Source organism: Bos indicus, chromosome 5 (genome assembly GCF_029378745.1).
Source record: "Bos indicus isolate NIAB-ARS_2022 breed Sahiwal x Tharparkar chromosome 5, NIAB-ARS_B.indTharparkar_mat_pri_1.0, whole genome shotgun sequence".
Taxonomy (NCBI): domain Eukaryota; kingdom Metazoa; phylum Chordata; class Mammalia; order Artiodactyla; family Bovidae; genus Bos; species Bos indicus.
This window is the reverse complement of record NC_091764.1, coordinates 61,016,143-61,034,166: the sequence shown is the minus strand read 5'-3', so window position 1 is coordinate 61,034,166 and position 18,024 is coordinate 61,016,143. Positions and strand designations below refer to the sequence as shown.

Here is an 18,024-nt window from a genome sequence, read left to right as displayed (position 1 = left end):
ATGAAGTACTAGAACTGTTACTCCAATTTGTTGTGCTTAGTTGCTCAGTTGTGTCCGACTCTTTGGACCCCATGGACTGCAGTCCACCAGGCTCCTCTATCCATGGGGATTCTCCAGGCAAGGATCCTGGAGTGGGCTGCCCTGCCCTCCTCCAGGGGATCTTCCCAACCCAGGGATCAAACCCAGGTCTCCCACATTGCAGGCGAATTCTTAACCTTCTGAGACACCAGGGAAGCCCCACAATACTAGGACAATACTCCAACACATACTCCAGCAATACTAGGTCCTATTATTATTCTTATTTTATTGATAAAGAGACTGAGGCACACAGAAGTTAAGTAGCCTGGTCAAGGATACTAAGATAGGGAAGGCCACACTGGCATGTGAACCAAAGAAGACTGAAGTCAGAGTTCATGCTCTTAACCACTGAAATATCATACTTCTCTAAGTAAAAGGAAGATTCTTCCAAAAATGTCTTCCAGAAGTTCTCCTGGATTTACCTTGTATATTACTGAAACAGCCAACCTTATGAAAATATCAGCAAAGAGGGTTAGAATTGCAGATAATCCATCTTTACTTGCCTTTTTAGTGGAACCCAGAAAGAGCCTACGTACACACAGTTGCAAGCAGCAGATGCAACATCAGAAATATTCAGGGGCTTCATATTATATGCATACAACAATAAAACCTGTAAATGAAAAGACATCTCAAATGTGACATCAAAATTACACTCCACCTCAAAAACTACAGCATTGGCTCTCAAAACAATGTCATTATACTTTAAATGGCTTTTCTTTGAAAGAGAAAAAATGAGGCTTTCCCCCCAATTCCCTTTAAAGAGAAATGATATGAACAAGAATTGTGCAAAGGTTATGAGATGAAAATAAATGCTAGTTGGTACTAAGATTATATTATTTTTAAAGACTGACATTTCTTACTGCAGTTAAGTTTAAAATTTAGCCTTTGAAGGTCCTCTGCAACAAGTCTAATATATACCTGGTAAATATCCAACTTGGTTTCCTGTTCCTTCTCAAAATGCCCCTTTCCCCATCAGTGGTCTTGGCTACTTTTGTGCACTCAGGCGATTCCCTTCTTCTTCTCTTTGTGCGTGCAATCCACACACAATTTTTCAGCCCCCACCTCTAAGATGAAACGTCTCCTAATGACTCATGCTTTAGTAATTTACCTAATGTTTGACCTCTTGACAGTTCTTAGAGTCAGGCCTATACTCTACGGCACCTCTTTATAATGAATTTATAGAATTTGAGATTCAGAGAAACTTAGAGGTGGTCCGCTCTAAGTCCTTCATTTTAGATATAAGAACGCTGCACCCCAGAGTTGATAATCAAAATTGACTAATTAAGTGCATTCATTTATCTCTGGTTCCTCTCAAGTCAAACTAAAGTAAGAGTAAAGGGATGTGGGAAATTCCCTGGCAGTCCAGTGGTTAGAATTCTGCACTTCCACCCCAGGTGGCATAGGTTCAATCCCTATGAGGGGTCAGGGAACTAAGATCCTGCAGTCTCCCAATATGAATTAATAATAAAAAAAATTTCTTAAAGTCATAAATTCACAAAGACAGAAGCAAAAGAGAAAATGAAGTAGATGAGAGATGGAAGCAACACTGTGAAAGCACCTGGAAGAGCATAGCTGAGTCAGCAGAGAGGAAAGGTGGTGTCCCACCTGGCCTCAGAGGGGCTGCCGATGACAAGCATGACCAAGAACCCCAACAACCTCAGGAATAATCTCCCTCCCATCCCTTCTCTGAGCTCTTGCAACCAGGAGACTCCCTTCCTCCTTTTCTGCCTCTTCTACGCTGCCCAAACTTCTTTCACTGTTGAGGTTAAATCAGAGAAGATCTACGAGATGCAGACATAGGGAACAGAGTTGTGGACACAGTGAGGGAAGCTGAGGATGGGATGAATTGAGACAGTAGCACTGAAACATACAAATTACCATATGTAAAATAGATAGCCAGTAGGAATTTGCGCTGTGATGCAGGGAGCTCAAATCAGGTTCTCTGTGACAGCCTAGAGGGGTGGAATGGTGTGAGAGGGAGGTTCAAGAGCGGGGAGACATATGTATATTTATGGCTGATTCATGTTGATGTATGGCAGAAACCAATACAATATTGTAAAACAGTTATCCTCCAATTAAAAATTTTAGAAAAAGAAGATATATGCTCAGGAAGGACATTAGTCCAGGATTGAAATGCTGAATTGAAAACATTGATAAGTGCAAGTCCATATTCTGAACAAGAGGCATCCCTTTATCCCACTCTAGCCCCTACCCAGAATGTAGAAAACCAAGCAGGAATCTAGAAGATCCTCTTTGGTAAAATTTACCAGATGAAGAGAAGAGAACTTCAGATCTAACATTTCAGGATCCTCCAATGAAATTGCTAGCTCAGCTACACTGCAGTGAGGCCAAAAGTCCATAAGCCTGACTAAATATGATTCTCATTTTCTCAAACATGAGTGAAGAGCCAAGGGTCACTAGACATGAAATGAAAGGTAGAGACCAGAACTAATGTAATAAAGGGACTTGGAGAATCAGATACAGGACAGAGAGCAGAAGAAAATGTCAATGAAACCATAATTAATATTCTCAGACAGAAAAACGCCAGCGTTGCATCTAAAAATTAGAACACAATGCTATTAAAATGGAACAGAGAATAAGCACTCTTAAATTTAAAAAAAATGTATGATCATAACAACTAATCAATAAAAGATTACTGAAATATAAAGTTAAATATATCTCCCCCCAAATAAACCTAAATTTAAAAACATAAATGGTGGGGTCAGGGGAAGATGAGAAAAGTAAACACTCAATCTAATAGGCTCACTATCTGAATAACAGAAATTCCAAAAATTGCAGAGATCATTAGAGGGAGTGAATTATAAAAGAAACAAATCTACATGAACCAAAGAATAAACTTCATATATTGAAATAGGCACCCTAAGGATCCAGAACAATACCCACACCAAGGTGCACCATGCAACTTTAGAACACAGGGGACAGAGGGGAGATCCCCAGAGTTTGCAGAGGAAAGACGTCACAAATAAAGAACTAGGAATCAGAATGGGAACAGAACTCTCAACAGCAAAGCAGAATTCCCAGAGGCAGTGAACAGTGAGTGCCTCCTACATTTTGAGGGAAAATAATTTTCAACCTAGAATTCTATGCTGAGACAACAGTGAATTAAGTATTAAAATGATGACCTTTTGTCAGGTATACAAGGTCTCTTTACTTCCTATGTAAGTGCAGGAATAATCTCAATACATTGCCACCTTGGTAACCATCTCAGAGGACTGAAATAATGGAACTGTTCCTTGACCAAAGCTGAATGGAATGTACTAGCAAGTAATTAACACAGCTCTTTTTTGGGGTGTGAAACACACCAGGAGGCTGCCTGTGTCAGCTTACCAGCACTATTTTTTTTTTTTTTTGAGAAAATACACATGTTGATTACTTACATCTGGAGTCTATTTTTATCATCACTTCTCTCATTGATAGCCCCACAGTCTGGTTTTGACTACATGATCAGAGACATGAAAGAACCCTCCCAAGTAAGATAGCAGCTTTCTTGAAACCAACATATCTCACCATATTTCAGTGGTTCATGACCCATAGATAGCATGTGTGCCAGAGACCAGGAGACCAGGCAGCTCCTCCTGGGTACCTGAGTCTCTCTAATGGCTATCTGTGCTTTCTTCTTCCTGCCATGCTTTATTCTTTACTAGAGCCTTCCATGGATGCAATCTGTGGAGTCTGGTGAGCTCGGAATTACCAGAACCTCCAGCACATTCTTTCTCGGGAAGATGGAAGATGTGTTCATTTAACATGAGAGAGCAAGCCAAGTCAGAGAGAAACATGGGAGCAAGGGAATCCAACTCAGAGAGGAAGGAATTATTAGGAGGATGGATAATGGGCTCTGAAGATGATATTTGAGCCATGAGAGTAATTGGTCCAGTTTGAAGCATGTCTCTGAAGGAAAGAAAAAAGGAACTAAGAGACAAGCTCATGAGTTTGTCCACATGGAGAAGAACTGTATAGTTATTTGAAACCTTAGGAAGAATAAGAGATTCTAAAATACAGAGAATACTAAGTGAAACAAAAGTGAGGCAGGTTTTTTTTTTTTTTTCCTGCAGGAAAGAAGACAAGAAAGGAAATAGTACCTTATTTGGCTCAGCAGTGAGTGACATTTACATAGTCATAATGTAAACACTGACTATGCTTTAAGAATTGTGATAGGACTCAGTTAGGAGAATGTGCAGAGAAGAAGAGTGTGTAAGGCTGATCACTTGAGAAATCATCACCTGAGCACATAATTTAGTTAAATGGGTGAAAGCAAAACAACCAAACAAAAACAGTTGAAAGAGTTTGAAGCAATTACATCTGAGGAGAGAGATTCAGGGAGAAGGAGAGCTAGACAGAGAATTGTTCTTTTTTTACTCATTAAAAATATTTGACTTTTCAAACTTTGGAAAATTTAATGAAACGTTTCTGAAAAGAAAATGAAATGAATCCCAGAGAGAGTAGCTCAAGATCTCCCAGTGCTTAGTGGTGTTTGCTCTCAGCCTGTGTTTGTTAACCTTGACTCCCAGGCTAGCACATACAATCTCTGAGGACAGGAGTGATATCTTGTACTTCTTTAGCAGTGTTTACAGCATCTCCTTTAACTTTTATTTTATGTTAGAGTATGGCTGAACAACAGTGCTGTGAGAGTTTCAGGTGCACAGCAAGCAACTCAGTCATATCCCTGCTACACGTTAACATCTTTATATTTCTGAAATTTCCATTAATCTGCTAAGAACTAGTCAAATTCCCCAAAGCATGTTAGTTGGAAATTTTAAATAGAAGCCACGCTTTATATTTAACCCCTGATTATGGAAATGACACTCTCCCTCCTAAAACTGATACTTGTCAATGGTTTTGCAACACAATTTAAAGACTTCTTTAACTGCACTTAACTGAAGCCTGGCATAGATAATTGGATTCAAAGTATAAAAGCCTGAAGTCAAAATTAACTTGAATAAAATAGGGCTGTAATTAAATAATAAAGCACTAAACTCAGAGTTGTTGTGAACCTGAGCTCTGGAGCCAGGGTGCCTGGGTTTGCCTCCACCACTTACTGGCTGTGTGATCTTGCGAAAATTATTAAAACATTATGCCTCTGTGTTCTCATTTGTAAAGTAGAAGATATGGTAATCTTCATCCAACGGATCAATGTGAGGACTGAGTCAATGTGAATTGCTTTAAGTGGTATTTAGAGCATTATTGTTGTCATTTGTAGCACCATGATCATCCCTGGCTCCTTAACCTGACCTGGATACCTCACTTCCCATATTCTCTTAGATCTGCTGCTAATCCCAAACCAGCTTCCCATCTGATCCCGCAGCCTGTTCTCATCTAATCCACTTAGTTTTCAGTTGAGAACAGTGTTTAGTTCTATTCCCAACTTGTCTTTACCCTCAGGGATAAATTATATCACCTTGCATATCCAGGACTGGATTCTTCAGGAGGTAATACACCCATGAAAAATTTTCCAATGCTTCCTTAATCACTTCTGAAAAGACTTTTTCAATGAAAAAAAGGTGATGTGATTTTTTACAAACACTGAGGGATACTATATTTAAAATTGTCTTGTATGTACATCATGATCAACTGAGATTTATCTCAGGGATGCAAGATGACTCAGTATTTGCAAATCAATCAATGTGATGCACCACATTAACAAATTGAAGAATAAAAATTACATGATTATCTCAATAGATGCGCAAAAAGTTTTTGACAAATTCAACATCCATTTATGATGAAAAAAAATTTCAACAGCATGAGCATAAAAGAGAACATACCTCAACAATATAATAAAGGCCATATATGACAAACTTACAAGTAACATCATGCTTTTCCTCTAAGTTCAGGAATAAGACAAGAATGCCCACTATGACCACTTTTATTTAATATAGTGTTTGAAGTCCTAGGTACAGCAATCAGACAAGAAAAAAAGATAAATGGTATCCAAATTTTAGAGAAAAAAGTAAAATTGTCACTGTCTGAAGATGACATGATACTATATATAGAAATCCTAAAGACACCACAAGAAAAACTATTAGAACTAATATAAATGAAGTTCGATGAAGTTTCAGAATACAAAATTAATATCCAGAAATATGTTGCATCTCTATACACTAACAATGAACTATCAGAAGGAGCAAAGAATCCCATTTACAATTTCATCAAAAAGAATAAAATACCTAGGAATAGATCTAACCAAGGAGGTAAAAGAAAGACCTGTACTCAGAAAACTATAAGATATAGATAAAAAGAAACTGAAAACAACATAAACAAATGGAGAGATATACTGTGTTCATGAACTGGAAGAATTAAAACTGTTAAAATGACCATATTTCCCAAGACAACCTACAGATTCAATGTAATCTCTATTGAAATACCAATGGAATTTTTTACAGAACTAGGACAAATGGGGAAACAATGGAAACTGTGAGAGATTTTATTTTTGGGGGGCTCCAAAATCACTGCAGATGGTGACTGCAGCCATGAAATTAAGACCCTTGCTCCTTGGAAGAAGAGTTATGACCAACCTAGACAGCATATTAAAAAGCAGAGACATAACTTTACCAACATCTGTCTAGTCAAAGCTATAGTTTTTCTAGTAGTCATGTATGGATGTGAGAGTTGGACTATAAAGAAAGCTGAGCGCTGAAGAATTGATGCTTTTGAACTGTGGTATTGGAGAAGACTCTTGAGAGTCCCTTGGACTGCAAGGAGATCCAACCAGTCAATCCTAAAGGAAATCAGTCCTGAATATTCATTGAAAGGACTGATGCTGAAGCTGAAACTCCAATACTCTGGCCACCTGATGTGAAGAACTGACTCAGTGGAAAAGACCCTGATGCTGGGAAAGATTGAAGGCGGGAGGAGAGGTGGGTGACAGAGGATGATGAGATGGTTAGATAGCATCACCAACACAATGGACATGAGTTTGAGTAGCCTTTGGGAGTTGGTGACGCACAGGGAAGCCTGGCGTGCTGCAGTCCATGGGATTGCAGAGATGGACATGATTGAGCAACTGAACTGAACTGAATCTTGATAAATAAGAACAAAGCTGGAGATATCATGCGCCCTGATTTCAAATCCTACTACAAAGCTATATCAATCAAAATAGAATGGTACTGGCACAAAAACAGACATATAGATCAATGGAACAGAATAGAGAGCCCAGAAATAAACCCACACTTATATGGTTAATCATTCTACAACAGAAGGCAAGTATATACAATGGGAAAAAGACTACTTCTTCAATAAATGGTGTTCAGAAAACTGGACAACTACATGCAAAAGAATTAAACTGGACTACTCTCACACTATATATACAAATAAACTCAAACTCAAGTGGATTAAAGACTTAAATGTAAGACCTGAAACCATAAAACTTCTAGAAGAAAACATAGGTAATATGCTCTTTGATATTGGCCTTAGCAATATTTTTTTGAATCTGGCAAATTATATATCTCGTAAGACATTAGTATTCAAACTATCCAAAGAACTCAGGCTACTCAACCTCAAAAAAAAGCAACAAATTAGAAACCTGGTTAAAAACTGGACATCTGAGAGGATCTCAGACATGTTTTCAAAGAAGACACACTGATGGTCAACAGGCACGTGAAAAACTGCTCAGCATCAAAAATTTTTAGGGAAATGCAAATCAAAACCACAGAGAGATATCACCTCACACCTAAAAGGGCAGCTACTATAAAAAAGACAACAAATAACAAGTGTTGATGAAGATGTGGAGAAAAGGGAACACTGAAGCACTGCTGGTAGAAATGTAAACTGGTACAGCCACTATAGAAAACAATTTTTTTTAATTAAAGATAAGTTGACTCATTGGAAAAGACTCTGATGCTGGGAGGGATTGGGGGCAGGAGGAGAAGGGGACGACAGAGGATGAGATGGCTGGATGGCATCACTGACTCGATGAACATGAGTTGGAGTAGACTCCGGGAATTGGTGAAGGACAGGGAGGCCTGGCATGCTGCAATTCATGGGGTTGCAAAGAGTCAGACACGACTGAGCGACTGAACTGAAATGAACTGAAAGACAGATCTACCATAGCATCCAACAATCCCACCTCTGCAAAAAACACTAATTCAAAATTATATATATGCCAATGAAAATTATGTATTTCTCAGCCATAAAAATACTGAGATCTTGCCATTTGGGACGACATGGATAGACCTAGAGGGTATTATGCTAAGTGAAATGAGTCAGATGGAGAAAGACAAATATGACAAGATTTCATTTATATGTGGAATCTAAAAAACATGATGACACATAACAAAACAGAAATAGATTCATAGATACAGAGAATAAACTTTTGGTCATCATAGGGGAGGGGGGTTGGGGGATGAGTGAAATAGTTGAGGGAGATTAACAGCTACAAACTTTCAGTTACAAAATAAATAAGTCACAGGGATATAATATACAACATAGGAAATATAGTCAATCATATTGTAACAACTTTGTATGGTGACAGATGGTAACTAGACTTTTCATGGTGATTATTTCATGATGTATAAAAATATGAAATCATTATGCTGAAACTAATATAATAATAATTTTTAAAAACAAATATCACTTTAAAAAAAAAACTGTCTTGTCCTTACAGCCCAGGAACAATGAAAGAAGAATCTACTTTCCACTTCCATTAGATCAAGCTGATTTGTAATTTCCTCATCTTGATATCTTAATCGCCCAACAAAATGCTTGGCATACAGTATGCACTCAATAAATGCTTTATTAATTAGTTAGCAAGCAATTAGTTATACACATTTTATATAGAAATTAATATTTAAAATGAAAAGACCTAGGTTTGCATTCTTATTTTTTGTCACTTACGAGTTGTGACATTGGTTATTTGACCCCTATGGAACTTTGTTTCTCATGTGTAAAACGAGAGTGTTGCTTAGGTATTCTAGTTTCCTTTCAGTTCTGACATGTGACTTGGGTGGGACCAAAAGAAATCAGAGGTTACCAGTGGAGCCCACTATATGAATTGGCAATAGAATACTTCTTGGAGAGTCATCTGTAGAGTATAAGTGCATTGGTATCACCAGCCTAGACCAGTGTTTCTCAAACTTGAAAGTGCATACATTTTGGAATGTGCAAGTAAAATGCATACTCTGATTCAGTGAGTCTAAAGTGAGATTCAAGATTCTGCATTTCTAATGAGCTTCCAGGGGTGCTGGTGGTATTGGTTCCTGACCACACTCTGCAAGGGCCAGGGACTCTCAGATGCCAGTTCCTGCCTCACTTATCCAGCTTTTGTCTTCCCCAGTTCCCAGAAGCTGGTGGTAATCTTGGGCCCCATATGCAGGACCAACTCTAGTTAATCACTTAGGCAACAAGTCCCAAAATCTAGAAGACCTCAGGGGAGGTCCTGGGCATCTGTATGATCTTAGTTATAGCACTCCTAACATCCAAGTTAATAACATTGAGCTTCTGCTTTTATTAAGACTTGTTAGTTTTCCCAGGAATCTTAACTCATCCTTTACCATCCAGCTAGGCCTCAGCTTGTGTTGAATGCATAGCCTGTTTGTTTGGGACCCTGAAATAGTGTCTTGCTCTTCTTAGGGGTACAAAAGCCTCCAGAAAAGAGCACCAGCTCTGTATTTCTTGTTCCCAGACTTGTTGGGCTTCTGAATAAACTTATCTCCAAGAACTATTTTAGCTCTGTACAAATCTGTGTTTTCACTTGCCAGATGGAGTCTGGCAAGCTTTGCCAGATCAGACTTCTTTAACTTGATCATGCTTGTCTGCCTACCACTTCCATGGCCTCTGAAGAACATGCCTTGGGCTGTGCCTTCAACGCAATAGCCCCTGCAGTCGTTTGCATCCCTCCAACTTAGGTCTCAGGCCAAAAGGAAGGGCCAGCTATGGAAGCTTTATTGCCCCTCCCCTGCCCTGCTTGCTCTGGGTTGCATTCCTTGAGCCTTATCAAGTTATAAACATAACTCCAGTCTCATTCTGAACCTCAAATAGGCTGGCTTGTGAGCTAAAGCATTCTACTGGTTACCCTGTATGCTAAAAATAGCAAGAATATGAGGTGCTTTAAAGCTAAAGGCCCTAAAGTGTAATTTTGAGACAAATTTGGACCATCAAACCTTTGGTCATGGTTATATTTCCTTAAGGCTAAGCTGTAGTCTTCTTTCTAAATCAGCCATTCTTACAACGCTTTTTAATGCCAGTGTCTGGGAGGTTCATTAGAATCATAAGCTCTAGCAGTCTCTTCAGTAATTGTCCTTAGGAGACACTGAAATGGTTCAAAAGATGCTTTGCTTGTAAAGAAGTTTCAATGAATAACATGTGTGGTTCTATTATATTCTACTAAAGGTAATTCTGTTAAATAGGATAGTATAATTTATAATCTAGGGTTTCTGCATCCATGGATCCAACAACTTGGGAATCAAAAATATTTTTAAAAATTCAGGAAGTTTCAAAAACCAGCATTTGAATTTGCCATGTTCTGGCAACTACCTACATAACATTTACATCATATTAGGTTTTATAAGTAATGGGGAGATGATTTAAAGTATACATAAGATGTGCAGAGTGTATGTGCAAATGCTATGCCATTTTATGGGGCTTCCCAGGTGTTACCAGTGGTAAAGAACCTGCTTGCCAATTCAGGAGACATAAGAAGTGTGGGTTCGATCCCTGGGTTGGGAAGATCTCCTGGAAAAGGGCATGGCAACCCACTCCAGTATTCTTGTCTGCAGAATCCCAGGGACAGAGGAGCCTGGTGGGGTACAGCCACAGTGTTGCAAAGAGTCAGACACGACTGAAGCTACTTAGCACACACGCCTGCCATTTTATATAAGGGACCGGGCATCTCTGGATTTTGGTGGATATCTGAGGGCCTTCTGAACCAATCCCCTGTGGATACTGAGGGACAATTGTACCTATCTCATAGAGTTGTTGTGAAGTTAATGAAGTAGAATACCTGTATCATCTTGTGGGGTTTCATGAGCTTCACCCAGTTTTTCCAACGTTAAACTCTACACTGAAGGTCTAAGATAATGAATAGATGAATGTTCACAAATAATATTTAAATCATCAAAAAAATTTCAGTGTTATCTTCTGAAAAAATAGACTCTTAGATTTGAGAACATCTAGCTCTCCTAAATCAGCATTTCCTGATTGTGTAGCTGAGAATTATGGCAGCCACTGCATCTTTTATCATGACCCAATACATACATACTTATTGTCAAAGGTGGAAAAAAATGTCCCTGAACTAAGATAGGAAAACTGTGTGTTCTGTGTCTTTGCTTGTGGCTTACGAAAATTACTCAAGCAACCTGTTTAAATTAGAATTTGTTAGTTGGTGCTCCACTTCTAATCTCTGTCTGACACCAGTTCATGGGTCCATGCTAATTGTCAGATTTTATTGTCGATGCATAAAACCTTGTTATTCTAATTATCAGCCACAGATGCAGTCTTAGCATTAACTCCCCCAGATCATCCTGCCCTAGACTGATAGGGATGTGATATTTCTATGGCTTTGTGAAATGAACTTTATGCTTTGTTCTTCATTTTTTAAAACTAACTGTTGGGGTAAACAATCTGTTTCCCAACCATGCCATCCTTCTGTTTCCAAACCCTTTCTGAATGGAAATCCTCTTTTATCACTCTGTTTGTTCTCTTGTCAGCCAGTAAACAAATTCTTCAGAATGCTGAACGTCAATCTAGAAATGCTCTTTTTAACAGAATCTATCCTGAAACAAATGTTTCAGAAAACACTTCCACTTACTGTATGTGGTGCATTCTGATACTGCCTTCTTATATTTAATTTCTTAAAAAAAAAAATACCACTTGTGACCCACTCACTATATTGACTCCATGACCCATGAGGATTCTTGGAACGGTGATTTGAAAACTACTGCACTAAATTCCCCCAAAAGAGACCACAGATTTTTTATTTTAAAATGCATGTGGAATATCTGGCAAGGATTGAACATGGAAAGGGTAGGAAGGCGAGTACTTTCAAAATATGATAAACAGCTTTCAATGTTTCTGGGAAGTTAGGTGTTAAAGTTTCTCTTTTTTGTATGGTAGGAGGGATATATAACAGACCCGGAGTTAGCCCTAGGTTGCCAGCCTAGAGGCGCAGAATGGAGGGGCTGTTGGGAGAAGCTGTGCTTGAGAGTAAAGAAAGGGTGGGCTCTGGAGGTTTTACCATCTGACACAGGTCACATGAGTCAAGGAGCAGCAGAAGCTACCAGAGGCACCGCTAGAGGGGACAGCACTCAAGAGCTGGGAGGTGCAGGAGCAGTCCACTGCAGGAGGCAAAACAAAAAAAAGATAAAAAGTGCTGAACAAGGCAAAAATATACAGGAAATGTTTCATGGGAAAGAGCCCGAGGCCCTTCTTAGAGACAGCAGAAATCAAAGGATTGCTATAGTGGAGGGTTCCTCTGTAAAAGGTGATAGTGACCAACTGTCCCATTTTTCAAAGCTTGACCCGTCTTCAAGACTCTCCCAGAACTGGACTCAGTGTTCCGTCTCCAAAGAGTTCAGGCACTGATACTGAACTGCTCCCAAATTCTTGCCCACCTCTCCTCCTGCTCCCCAGTTAGCCCTATTGCAAACATCTATACACATGTAAGAACTAGACATGGATAAAGATATAGAATTAAAGATAATAAACATTAAAATGAGTTATGCTTGTGATACAAATTTTTAAACAGCATTCAGAGAGGAATTAAGTTTTTTCTCCCATTTACTATACACTTCGGTTTTGCTGGTTACTCAGATTTTACTCTCTTTTCTGTACAACATTGGCACCTGAAGTATCTCTAGGGAAATATTGCTGGTACACTTTATTTTTTTAATTTTTTTTTCTTTTCTGTTGCAACTCTCTCCTCTTTTTTTTTATTTTATTTTTAAACTTTACAATATTGTATTGGTTTTGCCAAATATCAAAATGAATCTGCCACAAGTATACATGTGTTCCCCATCCTGAACCCTCCTCCCTCCTCCCTCCCCATACCATCCTTCTGGGTCGTCCCAGTGCACCAGCCCCAAGCATCCAGTATCGTGCATCAAACCTGGACTGGCGACTCGTTCCATATATGATATTATACGTATTTCAATGCCATTCTTCCAAATCATCCCACCCTCTCCCTCTCCCACAGAGTCCAAAAGACTGTTCTATACATCAGTGTCTCTCTTGCTGTCTCATATACAGGGTTATTGTTACCATCTTTCTAAATTCCATATATATGTGTTAGTATACTGTATTGGTGTTTTTCTTTCTGGCTTACTTCACTCTGTATAATAGGCTCCAGTTTCATCCACCTCATTAGAACTGATTCAAATGTATTCTTTTTAATGGCTGAGTAATACTCCATTGTGTATATGTACCACAGCTTTCTTGTCCATTCATCTGCTGATGGACATCTAGGTTGCTTCCATGTCCTGGCTATTATGAACAGTGCTGTGATAAACATTGGGGTACATGTGTCTCTTTCAATTCTGGTTTCCTCGGTGTATATGCCCAGCAGTGGGATTGCTGGGTCATAAGGCAGTTCTATTTCCAGTTTTTTAAGGAATCTCCACACTGTTCTCCATAGTGGCTGTACTAGTTTGCATTCCCACCAACAGTGTAAGAGGGTTCCCTTTTCTCCACACCCTCTCCAGCATTTATTGCTTGTAGACTTTTGGATTGCAGCCATTCTGACTGGCATGAAATGGTACCTCATAGTGGTTTTGATTTGCATTTCTCTGATAATGAGTGATGTTGAGCATCTTTTCATGTGTTTGTTAGCCATCTGTATGTCTTTTAAAAGGTGCTTTAAAAATGATGCTTACCGAGTGTATCATATATATATTTGAAGTTATTAAACTTTAAAATAGTGTAATACTGTTAAAATTACATAATAATAAATAACAACTACTATTTAGGTTCAATTCAGTTCAGTTGCTCAGTTGTGTCCAACTCTTTGCGACCCCATGAATCACAGCATGCCAGGCCTCCCTGTCTATCACCAACTCCCAGAGTTTACACAAACTCATTTCCATCAAGTCGGTGATGCCATCCAGCCATCTCATCCTATGTTGTCCCCTTCTCCTCCTGCCCCCAATCCCTCCCAGCATCAGAGTCTTTTTCAATGAGTCCACTCTTTGCATAAGGTGGCCAAAGTATTGGAGTTTCAGCTTCAGCATCAGTCCTTCCAAGGAACACCCAGGACTGATCTCCTGTAGAATGGACTGGTTGGATCTCCTTCCAGTCCAAGGGACTCTCAAGAGTCTTCTCCAACACCACAGTTCAAAAGCATCAATTCTTCAGTGCTCAGCTTTCTTCACAGTCTAACTCTCACATCCATACATGATCACTGGAAAAACCATAGCCTTGACTAGACGGACCTTTGTTGGCAAAGTAATGTCTCTGCTTTTCAATATGCTATCTAGGTTGGTCATAACTTTCCTTCCAAGGAGTAAGCGTCTTTTAATTTCATGGCTGCAATTACCGTCTGCAGTGATTTTGGAGCCCCAAAAAATAAAGTCTGACACTGTTTCCACTGTTTCCCCATCTATTTCCCATGAAGTGATGGCACCAGATGCCATGATCTTAGTTTTCTGAATGTTGAGCTTTAAGCCAACATTTTCATTCTCCTCTCCTCTTTCACTTTCCTTTTTTTTTTAGTTCCTCTTCACTTTCTGCCATAAGGGTAGTGTCATCTGCATATCTGAGGTTATTGATATTTGTCCCAGAAATCTTGATTCCAGTTTGTGCTTCTTCCAGCCCAGCATTTCTCATGATGTACTCTGCATATAAGTTAGGTTACATTTACACAATTAGGGCTTTCCTGGTAGCTCAGACAGTAAAGAACTCGCCTGCCAATGCAGGAGATATAAGAGACACAGGCTCGATTCCTGGGTCAGGAAGATCCCCTGGAGAAGGAATGGCAACACACTCCAGTGTTCTCACCCAGAGAATTCCATGGACAGAGGAGCCTGTGGTCTACAGTCAATGGGATCGCAAAGAGTTAGACACAACTGAGTGACTAACACGTTTACACAATTATCTCTGGGGTACTCATGATACAGAAAACTTATCTACCAAAGGTCACAAAATTACTAAGTATAATAACAGAACTGGGATTCAAAACAGGAGTTTGATCTGCCCCATTCTGAGGGCTCTAGAACCTATGTTCTTACCACTGCACTAATGAAAGCAAAATAAATAAAAAGAAGACCATTCCTAGTAAAACTGTGCAAAGACCGCCTCCAAAGTGGTTCATCAAAGAAGTCAGAATATTTTTTAAAGCAACAGCAATTTGACTCTTAAGAGCAACACTGGAAATGAGTAAGTAACATTTTCAATGTACTAAAAGAGAATAATTTCCAAGCTTGAATTCTCTACTCCATAAAAATTTACTTCCTAGATAATGTAAAACAATGACATTTGTCAGGCAAACAAAAATTGAGAGTGTTTGCCTCCAGAAGATGGTCACCAAAAGAAATTTCAAAATATATACTTCAACAGAAAGAAGTGATCCTAAATGGAAAGTCTAAAATGCAAGAGGGAATAGAAAGCAAAGCAAATGTTGAATATATATAAAATTCTAAAGGAAAATAACTCCTGTATAAAATAAAAATAATATTATCTTGGTTACTAAAAAGAAAATGTACAATAATATAAATCATTACAGGAATAAAGACATTATTCATTGACTTTAAAATTGATAAGTATGTATGTTGTCCTGAGGGGTAACCACTAAAAGCACAGCAAAAGCGTGCATCATTTCAAAATTCAGAGAGTAAAAATGCATGAGAAAAATAATCAATCCCAAAATGAGAGAAAGACAGAAAACTGAGAGAAGTCATAGTTTAAAATAATATGGTAGATTTCAAAACAAATAGAGTAGCATTTATATTAACTGTGACTGAATTACCTTTGCTAGTCAAAATACAATGTTATCAGACTGCATTTTAAGATATCCAAGCATATATTCTTATTTAAAAATACAACTAAAACACAAGGACACAAAAGGGCTGAAAGCAAAAGGCTGGAAAAAGAAATACTGTGAAAATAATAATCATGAGAAAGTCATTTTCCTTTAGTAATATCAGACAAGGCAGACTTTATGAGGGAAAAAGTATTCTTATGAAAAGGTCAGAAGTCACTTCAAAATGACAAAATACTGAAATCGCCAAGAAGTCACAATGCTTGTCAACCTGATCGTACCTAAGAACAAAGCCTCTGATTACATAAAGCAAAATTTGACAGAACTACACGAAAAAACCAAAGAACAACAATCTCAGTGACAGAATTAAATGGTAAAATCTCTTGAACACATAGGTTTGAATTGTACAGGTCCTACTTTATGAGGATTCTTTTCAATAAATATGTACTATTATACTATTATACACAATCCATAGGTGGCTGAATCCACAAATGTGGATGTGGAAAGCCAACTGTAAAGTTACACATAGATTTTTCATCTGTGTGGAAGGCCAGCAGCACCCTGACTCCTATGTTGTTCAAGGGTCAACAGTTCTTGATTTAAAAAAATAAGAAGCCAAACAAAAATAGAAAAGTCAGTAACGATACAGAGTACCTGGATAAGACTACACAAACTGGCCTATTGCACATATATCAACACTGCCTCAACAACTGAGGAGAGCACATTCTTTTTAAGAGCAATGGAATATTTACACAATAAACATTTCCTGGTGAAAAAGCAAGTTTCAACAAATGTCAATCATATAGAATATTTTTTATTAACACAGAACAAAATAATCTAGGAATAAATAACAAAAGATAACTAGAAAAACTTCATGTAAGTTGTAAGAAACATGTTGAAATGACTTGTTAAGTCAAAGAAGAAATCATATTGGAAATTTAAAAAGTTATTTTTTTACTGAAAGATGATGACAATACTATAATAAAAATTTGTAGGATGAAGCCAAAACAAAATTTAGAGAGAAACTGATAGCCTTAAATGCATAGATTAAGAAAGAAAGGACTAAATATTGAGCTAAACATCTATGTCAAGAAGTCAGTTAGGAAAAGAAAACACATACACACATTACAAAAAAAAAAAAACAGTAGAGGAAAGATATGTAGGATTAATGAAATAAAATTGATTAATGAGAAATCTCTGGTGACAATAACCAAGAAAAAATGCACCGATAAGCAATATATAAAGTTTCAAAAGGGGCACTTCAGCTACAAATACACAGATTGGTTAAAAAGATGAGCATGAGTGCTTAGTCACTCAGTTGCGTCTGACTCTTTGCAACTCCATGGATGGTAGCCCACCAGACTCCTCTGTCCATGGGATTCTCCAGGCACAAATACTGGAGTGGGTAGCCATTGCCTTATCCAAAAAGATGAGACAAATTTTAAATAAAATGGAAAATTTCCTAGAAAAAGAAACTTTAGACAAAACTGAGTCAAGAAGAAATAGAAAACCCTAATGTCACAGGGGTGACAGTTAAAATACTTAAAACTTGTTTTGACACATGCACTTACAATTAGAACAGATATTAGCCCAACCAGAACTGATACCAGCTCTGAAAACCAGCATGTTGTTAGTACTATTGCCTAAAGACTGCCTCTAACTATGGAGACTTACATCACTAGTCTTATATTGCCTCACAACAAAAACATAAATGCTTTACTTTGATAAACTCTTAGCAAGTATCTGAGAAAAAGGGTTACTCCAAACTTACAACCCTGGACTGTGTGGATTGCAACAAACTGTGGAAAATTCTTAAAGAAATGGGAGAGATGTCTATTTAGTTCTTTGGCCCGTTTTTTGATTGGGTCGTTTATTTTTCTGCAATTGAGCTGCAGGAGTGGCTTGTATAACAAACACATGAAAAGATGCTCAACATCACTCATTATCAGAGAAATGCAAATCAAAACCACTATGAGGTACCATTTCATGCCAGACAGAATGGTTGCGATCCAAAAGTCTACAAGCAATAA

General features: G+C 38.2%; 1 protein-coding gene across 9 annotated transcripts in view; it reads right to left on the bottom strand.

Annotated features, from left to right (window-relative positions):
* CFAP54 (cilia and flagella associated protein 54) overlaps nucleotides 1–18,024 on the bottom strand; it is a 312,887-nt gene that overhangs the window by 34,393 nt on the left and 260,470 nt on the right. For all 9 annotated transcript variants that reach the window (XR_011566649.1, XM_070789566.1, XM_019961126.2 and 6 more), the window contains one exon: nucleotides 582–688. Coding sequence is in view for 7 of the 9 variants with exons in the window: in XM_070789566.1 (XP_070645667.1) it covers nucleotides 582–688 (107 nt within the window). In the remaining 2 variants the exon portion in view is untranslated. Of the gene's footprint in view, nucleotides 1–581; nucleotides 689–18,024 lie in introns of those variants that run through there.